At 42.1% G+C, this 17,849-nt stretch overlaps 1 protein-coding gene across 1 annotated transcript in view; it reads right to left on the bottom strand.

The window, feature by feature from the left end:
• LOC118076923 (homeobox protein Hox-D3-like) overlaps positions 1-13,254 on the bottom strand; it is a 35,210-nt gene extending 21,956 nt beyond the window's left edge. The window contains exon 1 of the mRNA XM_035100135.2: positions 1,325-13,254. Coding sequence (XP_034956026.1) covers positions 1,325-1,658 — 334 coding nt within the window. The 5' untranslated portion in view covers positions 1,659-13,254. The remainder of the gene's footprint in view (positions 1-1,324) is intronic.
• Between the last annotated feature and the right edge of the window lie 4,595 nt (positions 13,255-17,849).

Here is a 17,849-nt window from a genome sequence, read left to right as displayed (position 1 = left end):
CTTCCACAAGGCACCTGGCAAGAAATGTTGGCTTATTTTACCCTCAGTGAGTGACATCACACAACCCAATCTGATTGACTGGGTAGTATTGAATGTTACATCCTCCTGGTAATTGTGTGATCTGTGACTGAGCTGGATCACTGATGTAATTCATACAAGATGGAATAAAAGGCAGAGGTCAGAGGGGTAAAGGTGCCAACCCCACCCCCAAAAAAGCTCAAGAAAAATAATGGTAACTTAAATGGAAAATGTGAGTATTTACGTTCCCCCATAATTGCTAGTTTCCACTTAAAAATGGAAACTGGAGAATATTTGGTTCAGCTCAGTAACATTCTGCATTCTTTGAAAGTCAGTTTGGAGGGTCTTGTGTTTCCATTTGCAAAGAATGGAAATGTTCTGATCCGTTTTACTCTATGCTATGCTATTATGTTTGTCTATCTATTTGTCTCTACACCCAGTTGAATAATTATATGTCTTTCTATACATATCCTTCCTACACTAATGGGTTAATCTAAATGAAAACCTAATGTTTATTTAATAAGACATATGCCTGTTCTCATAATACTGGGAGGTTGGGGTTGGTAAAGGACCTAAAAAGAATATATTAGAGCAACTTCTAAACGAAAAATTGTATATATAATTCTTACAGAATTCCTCAAGTGGAAGCCTAGTTGCTCCTATTATCCCAATATAAGATGGGATATAGACATAAGCAAATAACAAGTATAGAAGTGCTTTGTAAGTTATTGTCCAGAAAATGCTCTGAAGACACATGCTGTGTGCTTCAACCAGTAAAATTAAGAGTGTCTGGCCTTAAGCAGTCTCTGGATGGGAGACCACCAGAGAACCCTGCATAATGTGTGCTTAGTTCCTTGGAGGAAGGACATGGTATAAATTAAAGTACAGTGGTACCTCGGTTTAAGTACGCAATTGGTTCCGGAAGTCTGTACTTAACCTGAAGCGTACTTAACCTGAAGCGAACTTTCCCATCAAAAGTAATGGAAAGGGGATTAATCCGTTCCAGACGGGTCCGCGGAGTACTTAAACTGAAAGTACTCAAACTGAAGCGTACTTAAACTGAGGTATGACTGTACTGCATGGTATAAGCAAAAGTACTGGTACTGCATGTGAACACTTATTTGAAAGTGCAAGGGAAGCTATAGCCTAGATCCATGGTAGCCAATGATGTGCATTCCAGATGCTGCTGTTTGCCTACAACTCCCATCATCACTGACCATCAACCTCGGGAGGGCACCATGTTGGCTACCATTGGATAGATGCACATTGGAATCAAGCATGGGAGACGACAGATAAAACAAGGTACCTGAAGATGGAAGGTTGTTCTTCTGCTTGCTGCTGTGTCTTGTTTCTTTCATCCAAGGGAAGACTTGTTTTGGGAAATGGCTATCATGTGCCTTGCTAGTGCCATTGGTAACCAATGGAGGGTGTTGTAATCTTGAGATCTGATCATTGGTGTTCTCTAGAGATGCCTGCTCGATACCTTTTTGGCCTGTTGGAGACCTTGTGGATGTTTCTGGCTCCTGGTGTACCAGTGGAGCTGGAAATGGTTGCTGACTAAAGGAATCCCTTCTAATGGGATCTTGGTGCAAACTGCTTTCTGAGGAATCCTGGTCATCTTCATGAAGAGCTTTTTGCATTTCCTGTTCTTGTCTGACTGAAGGGGCAGGGAAGGAGACTGATACCTTGAAATGAATGTGAAAGGAATCCAGACAGAGCTCCAGTTATTACCACCGAGGAAGGATCCTTCTCACCCATGTGTCTCCAAAAGCTAAAGAGAAACATCTGAAGTAAACATGCCCACATCTCAAAGCAAGAACATTTACCGACCATTCTGGCCTCTGTCCAGAAAAAGGAACCCACCCAAAAGAGAGAGAGCAAGAATCATGAACTTTAAACAAAGACGGTCTTTTGAGTTTCAACATGTTTAGAGTTGAAACTATTTTGCTCTCGGAAATTATCCTCCGCAAACATTGTCAAGTATACACCAGATATTTAATGTCTGTATTTGCCGGAGTTGATTTTAATATTTGACAGCATTTGACTGCTGATACATAGTGGTTTTAGTGCTTGACAGTATTTGGTAAGTGAAACACCAAAGCAAAAATATTTAGAGAAATTTTTACCAGCGGTCGCTACCATCAGTCATATGGATAAGATCAAATATTTGTTGTTCAATATGGACAGGTCTGTGATTTTTAATACAGCTAAAGGCCCCTTAACTTAAACAAGGTGATATGGCCTCCATCAAGATCTAACTTTCAGCTTTTTATGTACCGTATGTTATATTTATCGTATAGGCTAAGTTTTATTTTTATGTATAATTTTATATATCATTTACCGGTATGTTAATATGTTTCTGTTTGGTTGCCTTATTAATGAATTTGAAAACTGACACACAGTTATGTCTGGCTTTATAGTGTGTTTGAGAAACAGCATAATATACCTAAATAGTAGTTAGAATGATACTTAATTATTGACCAAGTGCGACATACAACAAGATTGTATACCTGAAGGAGCGTCTCCACCCCCATCATTCAGTCCGGACACTGAGATCCAGTGCCGAGGGCCTTCTGGCAGTTCCCTAATTGCGAGAAGTGAGTTTACAGGGAACCAGGCAGAGGGCCTTCTCGGTAGTGGCACCCACCCTGTGGAACGCCCTCCCATGTCAAGGAAATAAGCAGCTATCCTATTTTTAAAAGACATCTGAAGGAAGCCCTGTTTAGGGAAGTTTTTAATATTTTAATATTAAATATTTAATGCTGTATTTTTTTTAACACTTGGAGTCGCCCAGAGTGGCTGGGGAAACTTCTGAAAACCTTGGAATTTCCCCTAAGCATGGCATTATCTCTCTCTCTTGAGTATAGGCGATGCCATTATGTCTACATAAGAATAGACACCAGGAAAGTAAGTCTTAGTATTTATTATTATATATGATAATATTTGATAGTTGGAAGTTATGAGATTATATTACAGTTTACTGTCAAAGTCAAAACAAATCAAGAGATGCCACTAAATCCACAGCTCTTATATTTGGAGAGGAAGATTCCACATTCAGAGCTAAGATTCCAGTTTAAAATTTGAACATTTGGTGTTCTGGGGAATTTTGAATATTAATTTCAATCCCCAAGCTTGTTCTTTCACCTTTATTAATGATGGTCAAAAGCAAGCATGCTAAAATGATGCCAATGAAGAGATCAAATAGTATAACTGGGAGAGATGAGGGAGGACTCTTTGGTGTTTGTTGGCTTGTGTAAATGATAATTATTTAATAAGCAGCATTTGGGTGAGGGAGAGTATAATTGGGAGGTGAGCTCCCAAACCCTTCCACTAATAATAACCTATATCCGTCACCAGTCCAGTGTACGTGTATGTGCATATATACACGTGGATGCAGTCTTCTGCTGGGTATAAGGAGAAATATCTCCTCTCACGGCTGTAGTAGCCACTCTACATATTTAAATAGGTCCTCTATTTGAATAGGTCCTCTATTTAAAAGGCTGTCTGGTCCAAGTGTGGTTTAAAGGTAAAGAACCATAATAAGAACGCAGTGCCGCCTGATGCTGACTATAAGGACAAATATATTCCCTTCACTTTGGGCAGATAATCTCTCCAAAGCACAGAGGAGGTGATAGATACAATGCTAAGCCTTATCTGTGTTGGGGTGGGGTGGGGGAGTACACTGTAGCCCTACCACAATTCTGTATCCAGAAATTGTGCAACAGGGGACAAAGTATCCACTGCTGTAAGAGCAACAGAAGTGGGTGGTAAGCAGCAAAAAAAAATCTCAGAAGCAGTAGTGCGGGGTTTTAATTATAAACACACTTACAAAGCAGCAAGTGCTATTAAATACAGTGGGACATATTTCTGAGTCAATGTGCATCACATTGCAGTTTCATTATCTTTAAATTTAAGTTACTCAGGCTGCAATCTGGTACACACTCACCTGAGTGAGAGCAAGGGCTACTGAATTCAACAGGGCTTTCTTCCGAGTAGCCTTGTATTGTCACTGTATTAAACAACTTGAGCAATTTTTTGAAAAACTAACCCAATGTAAGTATTAGTGCCAATTGCCCTAATGTTTGCCCACCGCCCTTGTTTCGTTGCATTCATTTCCTAGATTGTTGGAGGTCAGGAAAAGGTTCACTTCTTACTGATTTTGATATAGTATTGCTTGCATGCTTTCCCTTATATCTCTGTGTAAGAGCTAGAGCATGGGTAGGCAAACTAAGACCCGGGGCCCGGATCCAGCCCAATCGCCTTCTAAATCCGGCTCACTGACGTTCTGGGAATCAGCATGTTTTTACATGAGTAGGATGTGTGCTTTTATTTAAAAAGCACACAGAGATGCCTGGGTTATTTGTGGGGCATAGGAATTCATTCATTATTATTATTTTCAAAATATAGTCCGGCCCCCCGCAAAGGTTCTGAGGGACAGTGGACTGGCCCCCTGCTGAAAAAAGTTTTCTGGCCCCTGGCCTACTGTTCTTTTTTAATATTGAAAAGTTGAAATAATCAAGGGAAGTATACTAAAAAAAAATTCCTGAGCAAGTCTCTCTATGGTACTGCTCTGTGGTCTGCTTTGAAATATCAAAACTTGAGTGTTGGGGGAAGGGAAGGCTTTACCTATATTTGAAGTTCATGCCATTTAAAGATGCTTTCCCTGAGTCTGCTCACCATACATCCCCCAGTCTCACCCAGAGATTTGTAAGCCTAAATCTGAATCCCATTGAAATGCATCTTGTCGCAGCTTGCAACATTGTCCACAACACCTTCTGCCAGCTCTTTGGTGATCCATCTAAAATAACCCTACACAGAGAGAACGAATGCTGCTCATTGCTTCTGTTATTATGTTCCTCAGGAGCCCTGGAATCAATTCCTTTACTTTTTCATTACTGAAGAAGCGCTACATCTAATTTCAATGAATGAGGGATTCACCCTAAAGCACAGGTGGGGAACCTTCAGCCCACCATATGTTGCTGGACTACAACTCCCATGAACTCCCCGTCTGCATGGACAGGGATAATGTGAGTTGTAGTCCAACACCATCTTGAGGGTCACAAATTCTCCACCCATGCCCTAAAGACTGGTAGCTACTTCACATCTTACACGGGGGCTCATCCATGTTTACCAATAAGTGAACACGTGACAAAGGGATAGCTCATTTGGTAGAGCATGAAATTCTTCATCCCAGGGTCATGGGTTCAAGCCCTACATTGGCCAAATTGCGGGGAGGTGGACTAGATGACCCTCGTGGTCCCTTCTGACTCTACAATTCAATGATTTTATGATGGAACTGTAGACCATCATGGTTCCCTGAAGGAGGTATCTGCCTGGTACATTTGCACATGTATTTGTCACAGTCGCATTTCTAAACATATGCTCAAAACATTTTGGTGCACATCTAAAAATATAAAGGTGAAGTGGTTTGGGGAGGCACATCATAGTACCATCGGTGACAAAAATCTGTTTAGCTTCCAATGAGGATTGGACTATGGATTTGTGGAAAAGCAATGACTAATCAAAGGCAGGTGGTGTGTCTGTACAATCCCACTAGCATAGGAAATGCTCCATGGCAGCAGAACGGTGATTGTACTGCAGAGAGGTCTGTATTTCATAATTGCTATTGATGCCTAAGTTAGACGTAATGGCTTGTTTCATGTAAAAAAAAAAAACAGTACTGAAATTATTTGTGGAATAAATATTTGGCTTGCCATCAATACGGTATCTATTTATTTTAAATTTACCCAGTGCAAATAGATGAAAATAAGCAAGCAGCTTTTCCTAACATCTCTTCCCCCCCCCCCAACTCAGTGACCTGAAGAGTAAAGGTCTATATAAGTTCCGCAGTGGGGAGTTTTTATTTAAAATGAAGCAATATTCTCCTGGAAGAGACAAGCAGAGTCTATTGGGAAAATCATTGGCCTGTAGAAATGGTGGCAGGCATACAAAAGAGCTCAGAAAGGTGTATTGGATTTAGCAAGAGCAATGGGAGCTAATGATATTAAGTTGGCTGGTAAGCTATGTGAACAGCTGTAACCTCACTGATGGAAATGAATGGGCCATCGATACGCTGTCCTCAGACAAATTCATAGGCAGAGCAGTGTGTGTTGTGCACTGGGGGTGGGGAATCTGCAACAAAGTAACCCCAATTTTGCTCCAAGGAAAGCTGTGTTCTGAAGCCTGCTTTCCTTATATTTATATATTTTGCATAATTTATTTGATTTAAATAAAGGGGAGTGGCACAGAACTATGCGATATTAAAGCCCAGATCATGATGCTATCAGCTGCCTCTCTAGCTTTCACCCAGCGTTGCTTACTCAGTTTCAGTCCTATTCACCACAGTCATGAGGGATAGAAACATGGTTTGTTTTCTAAAATGAAAACAGAGATTCCCAGCAGATTGCATTCGGCGCTCAGTTCTGTGCTTTTGTTAATTGGCGGAATACACACAAGTCTTGCACAAAAGCTGACTGCCTGCTGAAGTCCAAGGGCATTTTTAAAACCACGTGGATAAATGAGTTTACATAAACTGTGTTTCGCCCATCGTGATCACAAGCAGTGTGTAAGAATCTGAGCTTTTAAAATAGCACAGGTCAACTTAATGTTCCTTGACCTACCGGTATATTGCATCTTAGAGAACAGGGGCTGTATTAAAGTTGTGTGTGATAGCTGATTTATGATAGCACATTGCTTACTTATGAGGGGTGCAAAAAGTAGTTATTGCTAAGGTACCATTATAAGGACTAACTTGAATCTCATTGATTGCAGTTTGACTTTTGCTAACTTGCACTAGAATAATTGCATTATATTTACATGTGTGATATCGATATAGATAGTGCTATTTTCCTAAAAAATAAGAGGTGCTGGAACTCACCATGAATGCCTCCCTTGTTCTCTTACAATGGCAATGGCGCCCACTTGAGAGGTGCCAGAACTGAGTTCCAGTGAGTCCTGGCTGAAAAAAAGCCCTGCCCTGGAGATGATAGATAGATAGATAGATAGATAGATAGATAGATAGATAGATAGATTGATTGATTGATTGATTGATTGATTGATTGATTGATTGATTGATTGATAGATGATAGAGAGAGTCTAGCAGTTCTGGGTGAATAATATTCTCATCACAATATATTCATTAGCTATGCACTTAGGACTGGGGAGCACTTAAAAGTTGTAGTCCCCTTAGCAGTTACTTCAAAAACCCAACTAAAATGGTTATCATTCACTAAAAAAAAAAACTTTTTATCTATAGAAACATACAGGGAAACTATGTAGGTTTTTTCTGCCCAGTATAAAGTAAACCTGCTTCCCTGCTGCAAAGTTCTGGCCAGTGAGTAAAAAGTTTGTCAAGACAGCTGACAAGCACTTGGCAATTAAAAAAAGAAAAGTTTTATTTAAATGTAGTACTATTTTATTCAAAACATTTATAACATCAAGGCTGCAATCCTACACACTCTTATTTAGGAGTATGGCCTGCTAAACTGAATGTGGATTACTTCTAAGTATGCATGGGGTTATACTGTAAGGTAAAGGTAAAGGTACTCCTGACCGTTAGATCCAGTTGCAGGCGACTCTGGGGTTGCAGCGCTTATCTTGCTGTATAGGCCGAGGGAGCCGGTGTTTGTCCGCAGACAGCTTCCAGATCATGTGACCAGCATAACTAAGCCGCTTCTGGCGAACCAGAGCAGCGCATGGAAACGCCGTTTACCTTCCCACCGGAGCGGTACCTATTTATCTACTTGCACTTGATGTGCTTTTGAACTGCTAGGTTGGCAGGAGCAGGGACCGAACAACGGGAGCTCACCCCATTGTGGGAATTTGAACCGCCGACCTTCTGATCGGCAAGCCCTAGGCTCTGTGGTTTAGACCACAGCGCCACCCACGTCCCAGGGTTATACTGTAAATGGCTATTATTAAGAGATAGTTAAAAATTCATTGCATTGATGTTTTTGCTGTTCTTCACTGACTTTCAGGGCCCACTGGTGTAGCCTCCCATTCCAAAATGTTGGACAAGAAGGAGACTGGTCTGTCTGGGAGTCACACTGATTTCAAGAGAACTTAAATTCTAAGCATAATACTAACAGGAAAACAGTGGTAGCCTTAAGGACTGTCCGTCATAAAGCATGTCACTGCTTTAAACTCTGTCCTCTCCTTGCTGTGCTGTGCTCTTTATTAGCCAATACAAAATCCCCCTTTTCGTCACAACTTTTTTGCCCGTTGCTCCATTGCCTTATTTTATGGAAGGTACTTAAGGAGGGGTGGTTGTCGTTGTTTTGCTACAGTAGGTGGGGCTTTTGTCACTAGCTTGAGAGGGTCCAGTTTTGTTTTGCTTTGTTTTTTCTTGTTTAAAACACAGCCAAGAAAATCTGGATCAAATCCTATTCAACCCTCCAAGCAGTAGCATGCTGGTCCTGCTAAATCCTTGATGTGGAGTGGGTGGGGGGGGGCTTGCCATAGGTTAACTCATGGGTATGGGACACCCTCCAAATGCTCAGAAGTAGTCACCTTATTCTATTTAATATATCTCTTTAGTGGATCTAATAAGAAGTGCTGGGCATTTAAAAATAACATAATTCAAATTAAAATCTTTGACTCTTTTTCAAAAAAAAATCTGAGTTGGATTAAACACCAACATCCTTCCCAACCCTCACATTGTCCCTCTAAAATTAATTGTGGATGGAGCTGTTAATAATAAATATATGTAATGGCTCTGCAGTTAACCATATTGCTATTTCTGTGTCATGTCTCTCAAGTGTCAGGACAGGGAAGCAGAACTTGTAATTCTTGAGGTCAGTAGTGCCTGGATTTGAAGCCATCAGCTATATTTATTTCTTAAAGGTCTGAGTCACATGATCCACCCACATCTACCGTATCTGTCCAGCAGTCTGTATTCAATACCCAGGTAGATGTCTCTGGAAACTCAGAAGCAAGCCATGATGGCAGGCGTGGTCAACTCTTGTTGTTTGTTCCCACCTACTGATAGCCACAGACAGACTTCCTCTTGACATGGCAGCAACTTTTAGCTACCACACCGGCCCTCCAGGAACTTGTCTCATCTTTTCTGAAAGCCAACTGAGCTAATGGCCACCGCACCATCTTATGGCAGTGCGTTCCACATGTTAATTGGGAATTGCGGGAAGAAGTAGCCCAGGACGCCAAATGTCCAGGCTTCAATACTTCCCCTTTTCGGACCCCCTGAAACAGTTACCCCGTTGGCCCTTGCCTTCAAAGAATCATCATGCTTTTGATTTCAAGGGAACACATCTTTAATCATCGTCATCCCTGCACGAAATTGCAGGTTACCAGTGAAATGATCGGGAAGATCCATACATTCTAATGTATGCAGCATTTTCCCCTCCCACCCCCCTTACAGAAACACACTGTTTTGAGAAATATTTGCATTTCTGCTGCTGGAAGCTGATTGGGGTTTGTTTGTTTTTTAAAATTGTTTGTTTGTTTGTTGTTTTGTTTTGTTTTGCAAATTAATAGAGGCAGACTAATTTTTAAAAACTAAATGACTTCATTTTAGTTGCCTTTTTGAAACTATTTCGGGGGTGGGGGGGGTCTCTTCTTGCTCATAAGCGCACGGTCCACAACTTTTCTTTTTTGTATGTCGACTTTTGCGGGGCATCCCGGACAGTTAGGTGAGGGTTTAAAATAAGGTATTGTAAATAGGGTATTTATTTATACGCGGCTCCTCTCTTCACTCAGGATCCAGGCTCCCATTCCAAATCCTTTCTATACACGGAAGAGTTCGTTACGGAATCCAGTTCCTCTCACTTCCCTATCTCAGTACTTAGCGCGCTAACAAAACTTAGGTTAATGGGAATGAGTGGGAAATACCTATTTTTTAAAAAAGAATATATTTTGTTTTAATGAAACACAGTTTTATATCAGGCTTTTACTTTGGGTTTGTTTTCCTGTTCTATTTGTTGATGAGTTTTAGTTCTAGAACTTTGCCAGCAAACTGATAAGCATTTTGGGGGGGGGGGGCGATGGTTAAGCCCGCATGGTATCCATAGAACTGCTCGGGGTCTTATGCATTCGCATAAACGCAAGAAACTTTTGCTAGGAGATTGTGTTTGTGTGTGTACGCACGTGTTAGCATACCCTTTTCGGTATTTGGTACCGAGTCACCACAAGCATCTATCCACTCCGTCCTTCCCACCCCCAACCCCCACCACAAATCTCATGGCCAACGGGAGGGGGGGGTATATATATATATAGGGCACAATCCAACAAAGTATTGAAGCTGGAAGTTTGGGTTGCCAGAAATCAATGCTGGTTTCTATGAGGCTAAGTGCGTTTAATTCTGAGCTGGGCTGTGGCCGTTCTGTTTAGGAACCGAGTTAATTTTGTTGAGATGACTGCCCCGATGCTAAACTTGGAAGTAAAAGTCCCACTGATATGGTGCAAAAAAGAACCTAACTTCCAAGCAAATGCATGTTTTAAGGTGGTGGTAACTGACAGCTGCCCATCATTCCAATGGATTGGATGACCCAACTATTGAGAAGCAGTCTGTATGAAACATATATCAACGAGAATTTGCACTTGGAAGTAAGGTCCGTTGAAATCAAGGCTGCAATCAAGCCTTAGACATGAGTCCCGTTGGAATCCACAGGACCGTTAGTTTCCAAGCAAATATACGGAAGGAGCCCAGCGCTAAAGTCCCAGGTTAATTTAGCTGTGGACGAAATAAAAGCAAATGTCACCGAACTGACGGACTGAAGGTTGGGGGATTTCGTTCTAGTCTGAAATTCAGGTCCATCTTAAACAATTTTTCCTCTAGAGAAGTTTCAACGGGACTTGCTTGCAAACGGTTTCAAACGTAGTTACAGTATATCTGTGTTAAGACGGCCTCCTTCTATTATACCCCCCAAAACCAAAATATGTGATTATTATAAAGGAGACCTTTTTTCTTTTCTTTTTGGGTACTGCGAGTAATTCATATGCTATTTTGAACCTTGGTTTTGAGGGGGATAACCCCCTGGTTCCTCTGCAGCAAATACCACGCGATAAAACAGAAGAGAAACAAAACAAAAAAAACTTTCGCTCCCTGGGAAATTAGCATGATATTATCAGTCCCATAATGCTTTATCTTGTAGACAAATATGGGAATCCCACAGCCCCATACAGTAGGCAATGGGCTCCTCGTTTATCTATTTATTATTTAGCTATTTCGGTCCATTCATTTCAAGAGAATGCTCTAGGCTTGGGGGTACTTGGCAGGCAAGTCACGTTATGCAAATCTAGGCTTGATGATTCTGCAGTATCCCTTTTTTTAAAAAAACCAAAAACCACGCCACCACTATTGCTTGTATATTTAACGATTTTTAAAGGGGGGGTCGTCTCAACAGCATTTAGGGTGGAAGGGAGGGCAGAACCAATAATGCAATGTCTCCCCCCACCCATCCACCCCAGAAGAAGAAAGGACTCCTAATTTCTCTGAGATTTAACATGACGCGAGTTAGAACCGGCTCCTTCCATATTCGCCTCGCAGACCCCCGCCCCAATCCAGATTAGCAACAAAGAAAGATCGGGTGGGGAAAAGGAGGGTGATGAAAGTGGCGGGGTTGGGGTTGTTTTTTTGTGCTTCTAAGCCCCTCTTCTCCTTTTGTCTGAAGACCCTCGTGTGGGCGCGCTCCGTGTGTTGTTACAGATACACACACGCACATAAGAAATGCAAATATTATACATTATTATATGTGCCTGTTACGCAACCCCCACGCGCACCTACACAAATATATATATTTATATATAGTATCTATAATCAATTAGATCCCTGATTTCTGCTCATCTAAAAGCAAATCGGGGTGTTGATTTTTTTTTTTAGGTTCAATTATAAACGATTTTGCACTAGAGAAGATGAGAGAGAGAGAGAGAGAGAGAGAGAGAGAGAGAGAGAGAGAGAGAGAGAGAGAGAGAGAGAGAGAGAAGCATTTGGAATAGTCACACTTGTCAAGTGAGACCATCTTTTAGCTCTCAGAAGCAGCAAATCCATGTGAACTCTGGGTGAACCAAGATTGAAGCAATAAATCATCGCTACAAAAGCCGGCTGCTGCATACGAGTTCCAGACCCCTTACCTTTAACGCTTTCACGGGCGAAGACTGAAAAGCAGAGCTACAAAAGTTCACATCTCTGCGCGTAGCCTAAACAAGGAGGGGGGGAGGGGGGACTGTGCATCTAGGGGGCTAGGCGGGGAGGGAGGCTTTTTTAGGGGGGAGGGGGGTCGTTGTTGAAGAGTAGGGGTGGTATTGGCTTAATAGTAGCAGATTATGCTGCTTTGAGTGGTGGTTAGGAGCGGTGGGGTAAGGAGGGGAGGGCTTGGTGCTCGGAAGGGAGACGGGGACGTAATCGAACGTCATTCAACAAAGACAAGGGACGAGAAAGAATCGGATGGGGGATGCGGGGCGGGGGGAGGGAGGGAGGGAAGAGGCCGATTAAGGGAAAGGAAACTGGACAGCATACGTGAATCTGGGGGAGGGGGGAAAAGATTGCACCATTTGCCCCCATTTTTTTATTTTTTAAAAAAATGGAAATGCATGGAGAAAAGCTTGAGTGATCAACGGGCCCATTCATTTGGAGACGGTTCGCCGGGCATCAAGGCCGCCATCCTATGCGCTGGGAGCGAGCACGGCTGGTTCCTGGAGGACTTACTTCCGAGGAAACATGCCTCGCTTTTTCCGGTGCAACACACACACACACCGCCCCCCATCCCCCATTGTAGAACAGTTTCGTGGGGGATTGAATCTATGTCCGGATAAGAGCCTAGCTGACTGCCTCAACTCAAAAGGACTTCCCTTATATATCATATAGGCGATCTTGTGCATAAGTTCCCCACTCAAAAAAACCAAAAACAAAAAACCACACACACACACCAAGTGACTCCCTCGTTTGAAACTAACGCCCAGCTAGAAGATTTGGGGTGAGGGTGGTGTGGGGGAGAAAAAAGTTTCACACACATGCAGGCACAAACCCATCTCTATAGTTGACTAATCTATTATGACAAACAATATGATGGATATAGTTTATGTTAATCGCCATGCCCTTTCCTCTAGAATTTAACTGTAAGTTAATGGACACCGGAAACTAGAATTCTACATGGCTTGCTAATGGGTTTAGGTATTAGCAAGTTCTAACGATGCATACAAATGCACTTGTCTCTGTAGGCTGTCTTAAGATTTATGGCTCTTTTGCCTTCTGTAGCTGTAAACAAGGGGGGGGGGCGAGAGAGAGAGAGAGGAGAGAGAGAGAGAGAGAAAGGAGAAAGAAATCCCAGCCCCTGTGCAATTTAGCACCTCCAAGGAGCCGTTTCTTTCACTTTCTTCCTTTATTTAAAGAAATACCCCAGGTTGTGGGAGGGAGTTTTGACTCCGTCTGCAACTTTCCTTCCTCCCCACTAAAATACTCGTCTGTTGGGCTTCATTATGTTCTTACGTTCCCCTTGCCCACGCTTCCATCAAGGGGGACAAGCCACTGAAACCCACTTAGAAAGTCATAATGGTCGTAATAAAGACTCCGCTGCAAACGGGGTTTCCACTCCTACACGATGGCGATGAAGGATGATTGTGGGTTCAGGTTCTACCGGGAGGGAGGGAGGGAGGGGATGGGGGTGAGGAGCGGTTGTTAGAGAGGAAAGTTTCGGGGAGGCTGGGAAGAAAAAGACCCCCCCCTCGCCTTAAAACACATAATAACAACAACTACTGCAACAATAACAACAAGCCGACCCTGCAAACTCTAACAAAGGAACAATGAAGCTTTGAATCTCATGGTGTTTGGGGTGGGGTGGTGGAGTTAAGAATGTAACTTTGTATGATTTAAACCGCCCCCCCTCCCTTCCCGATTCATTTCTGTTGGATGTCTTCCACAGGACCCGAAACCACGAAGATCTCGCTTAGTTTGGCTGGGAAAGGAGGAGGAGGAGAAGAAGAAGAACGCCGTGTATGTACCCAAAGGAAAATATACTGAGGTGTCTCTGTCGAAAGGTAAAATGGCCATATACATAACGCAGTGTTACAATATCTAGGTGATGGGAGAGATGCTTTGCTGAAGCCTTTTCCCGTAGCGTCTTTTTCCAGGGTTGCAAGAAGGTTGCCCAAGCCTGATCGATCCGTTGGACAGAGGAACAAAATAAGGACGCATATATTGAAATTATTTCATTGATGAGTATATTGTTTTGTGGCATGCATCATTATTATTATTATTATTATTATTATTATTATTATTATCATCATCATCATCATCGTTATTGTTATTAGGATGGGCCCGGGGTGGGGAGAAGATCCAGAAGGGTCTAAAAGAAGAAGAAATTAGTAGGGGATTGCTTGTGTTTGCTTGGAGACGGATGGGAACCGCTTGCGAAGGTTTTCTCAGTCTTTGGGCGTGCTGTTGATAATCTAGGAATGGGGTGAAAACGTTCTCTCGGAAGCAGAACCCAAAGTTCGCAAGTTGATAAAGAAAAAGAAGGGGGATTTACCGGCCTGCTCCCTTCCGCAGGGTTTATTAGCCTTCCGCACTCGCGCACCAACCGCTTCCAGCAAATTTATATTTAGCCAGGCCTCTAATCTATGTTTCAACAGCGAGAAAAACAATTGCCTTCGCTTTAACTTGGATTTAAAACATCCTTTAGCCTCTGCTTACATTTAGAAGTGCGTGGGTTTTTGGTTGGTTTTTTTTAAATCGGTCCTCCAACCTATCCTCACTTCCAAATTAACTTATAGGGATTTTTTATTTTTATTTTAGAGGGAGGGCAGAGTTATGAGGTATTTGATCAAAGCGATTTACATCAACCGGACCGCTTGATCTTATCTGAGATCTGATCTTTAACAGGACCAACGCAATATTGTTTGCGTTCCCGTCCGGGGATTGTTTCCTTATCATAATCGCTTATTGACAAGAAGCGGAATTAGTTTTCATTTATGTTTAACACATAACTTTTTAAATTTTATTTTTAAGGGGGGGGGGGACGTAATGATTTCTAGAGATAGTGGGATTAATGTCAGAGGAGTTCGCTTGCTAGCCAAAGTTATGTCTTTGTCACATAATGTATGCCAGATAATTGCAGGAGTGCATCACTAATACAAGCTTTAAAGTACTAAAGGGAAGGAAGGAAGGAAGGAAGGAAGGAAGGAAGGAAGGAAGGAAGGAAGGAAGGAAGGAAGGAAAGAGGAGGAATGAAGGAAAAAGAAAGAAAGAAAGAAAGAAAGAAAGAAAGAAAGAAAGAAAGAAAGAAAGAGAAAGAAAGAAACCATGGAGTCCAATTCTATGCATCTTTACTGGCAAGAAAGTCCCATTAAGTTCAGTGGAGCTTACTGACTCCCAAGTACTGTAAGACACTTTGCTGCCTTCCTAGATATTTTCTTTTTCTTTCTTAAAAAATTCTGTACTGCATCCTTCTTCCAAGTAACTAGTTACTCTTTCTTTAAGTTAACTCAGGAGCTCAGAAACCTAACACGCTGTATTTCAAATAATGGTAAAAATTAAAATGCCCTTTGCAGTATATATTTATGTTAAAGGGGGGGGCAGGCCCTCCCTGATTTCTAGAAGTTGAGGGAGATGGTCGGTGTGGTTTTTTCGATTAAATGCAAGATTTTCAAAACCTGAAATGCCCTATTGGCTGATCTGCACCTGCTGATCGCAGGGATGCCTGCCCGTTCTGGCGGTGCTCTGATCCAAGAAGGGACTGAAGCATAAATCGTGTAAGCAAAAGTCTCCTTTCCGAGTGTCCTAAAAGAAGGGCGGTCTAACTTCAACCTGGCACACGCACCCATCCCGTGAATCCCCGCGCCCCAACGATGTATTTAACATTTACAAACTAAGAGGGCATATTCAAGATCACTTAAAGCAGATTAGATATGCCTGAGTGAGTCGGACCCTACATGCTCCCTTTGTAAAACTTTCTAAAATACCTCGCTGGGCCACGACGATCCTAGGAAAAAAATTGAGTAGATCGTGCAAGAATGAAAGTCAGACCACCTCAAACAGTTTTGGGAGATTCATAAAATACACTTCGCGTTTACAGATTAACGGCGCGAATGCGAGATCCTAGGATTGCTTACTCCGAAGTAAGCCCTGCTGTGTTCTCCTAACTTGCTTCCAGGAAAGTGGGCGTCCGACTGCAGTTGCTTGCTATCTATCTATCATCTATCTATCTCTATCCCTAAACAGAGTAAAAACAAACAAACAATTACTGAACCAAAAATAGGAAAAAATGGGTCTGGGGCTAGGCTGGTTATTCCAGTCACTTGAAACGAGCTTGCATTGCTTGGAACGCTCGCTTTGAGAATAATAAAATATTTAAAACTCCAAGTCAACCTTTTTCCTATTTATTGCCGTGTATAATTCAACATTATCGCGTATTAATAAGCCAATAATGATAATCTCTATAGGAAAAGCATGCTAGCTGGGCCGCTTTTATGGCCGCCCTTATCCTTTCTAATGACCTTTGGCTCAGCAGAGTAATAACTCATTACGGAATGAGCAATTGTCTGGAGTGCCTTAAATACCTCGCGATCTCTCTCTCTCCCTCCCTCCCCCTCTACACGCCGGACACTTCCAAGAAGAGGTACTGTGTGTGAGAGAGTATTGTGGAAGCTTCTTCCCTGTCTTGAGACAGCTTGGAGGGAAAGGAAGAGGAGGAAGGGCCACAAAGAGAGTCTTCTTCAGTTCCCTGTGCAGCTGTGCCATAGAAGAAGCCGGAGGACTTCTTGGTGATAAAGGTGCTGTTCACCTGGTTTTTCTGGATCTTGTCCTTTTACGTGCCCCTGGCTCTTTTGGCAACAGCAACTCCCAAGTAGCAGCACCCACTGTTGACAAATCAATCAATCAATCAATGATGCTACCATCATGACCATAGCTGCCAAGTTTTCCCTTTTCTCGCGAGGAAGCCTATTCAGCATAAGGGAAAATCCCTTTAAAAAAGGGATAACTTGGCAGCTATGATCATGACAATGGCCTATGATCCGTCTTCAAAATGCTGTAGTGAAGTGAGTCGCTATCCTGCAAACACACACCCATCTTCCTAGTGTATAAAATCCATATAGTAGGACAGGCCCATGTCCATGTGTGCAGAATTGTGACTCACTTCACAATGGTGTTCCGAAGATAAAGATCACAGGCTGTTGCGATGAAGGCAGTAGAACAACAATACTACTCCAAGCAAAATACTCTTTCTCAGTCTCGCCTTCATACATACACACACACACACACACACACACACACACACACACACACACACACACACACATATATATATATATATATATATATATATATATATATATATATATATATATATATATATATATAATTTAAAGCAGCAAGGCTGGAATTTGAACCCGAGCTCAACCAGTCCAGTTGGAAGAGGCTGAGTCAGGCAAGGTAGCTATGCAGATGAAAGGGTCATAGCTGCCAAGTTATCCCTTATTTTAAGGGATTTTCCCTTATGCTGAATAGGCTTCCTCGCGAGAAAAGGGAAAACTTGGCAGCTATGGAAAGGGTTGGGTGGTGGTGCATGTGGAGATGGGATTTATTGTAAAGTTATAGGATGTGCCTTCCCCTCATTTGTATAGGTGTTAAAAAAACTGAACTCTAAAGGAAATTAAATCCAATTGCCTTGTAAGATATGCAAAACTGAAATGTGCTTTTCTTTTCACTCCTTGTTGAAAGATGTTAGTCTCTTGAAAGATGAAGTATTTTAAAATTGTTTCCAATGATATTAAAGACAAATTGAAAAGCAAAACATAGTCTTAGTAGTGTTCTTCTCTCCCCCACTCCCTTTCAGGATTTCAGATCTCAATCCTATGTGTACACACCCAAAACAGAGAGA

Source organism: Zootoca vivipara, chromosome 2 (assembly GCF_963506605.1).
Source record: "Zootoca vivipara chromosome 2, rZooViv1.1, whole genome shotgun sequence".
In the NCBI taxonomy this organism is placed as follows: Eukaryota; Metazoa; Chordata; class Lepidosauria; order Squamata; family Lacertidae; genus Zootoca; species Zootoca vivipara.
Note: the sequence above shows the minus strand (reverse complement) of the source record. Positions and strands in the feature narration are given on the sequence as shown.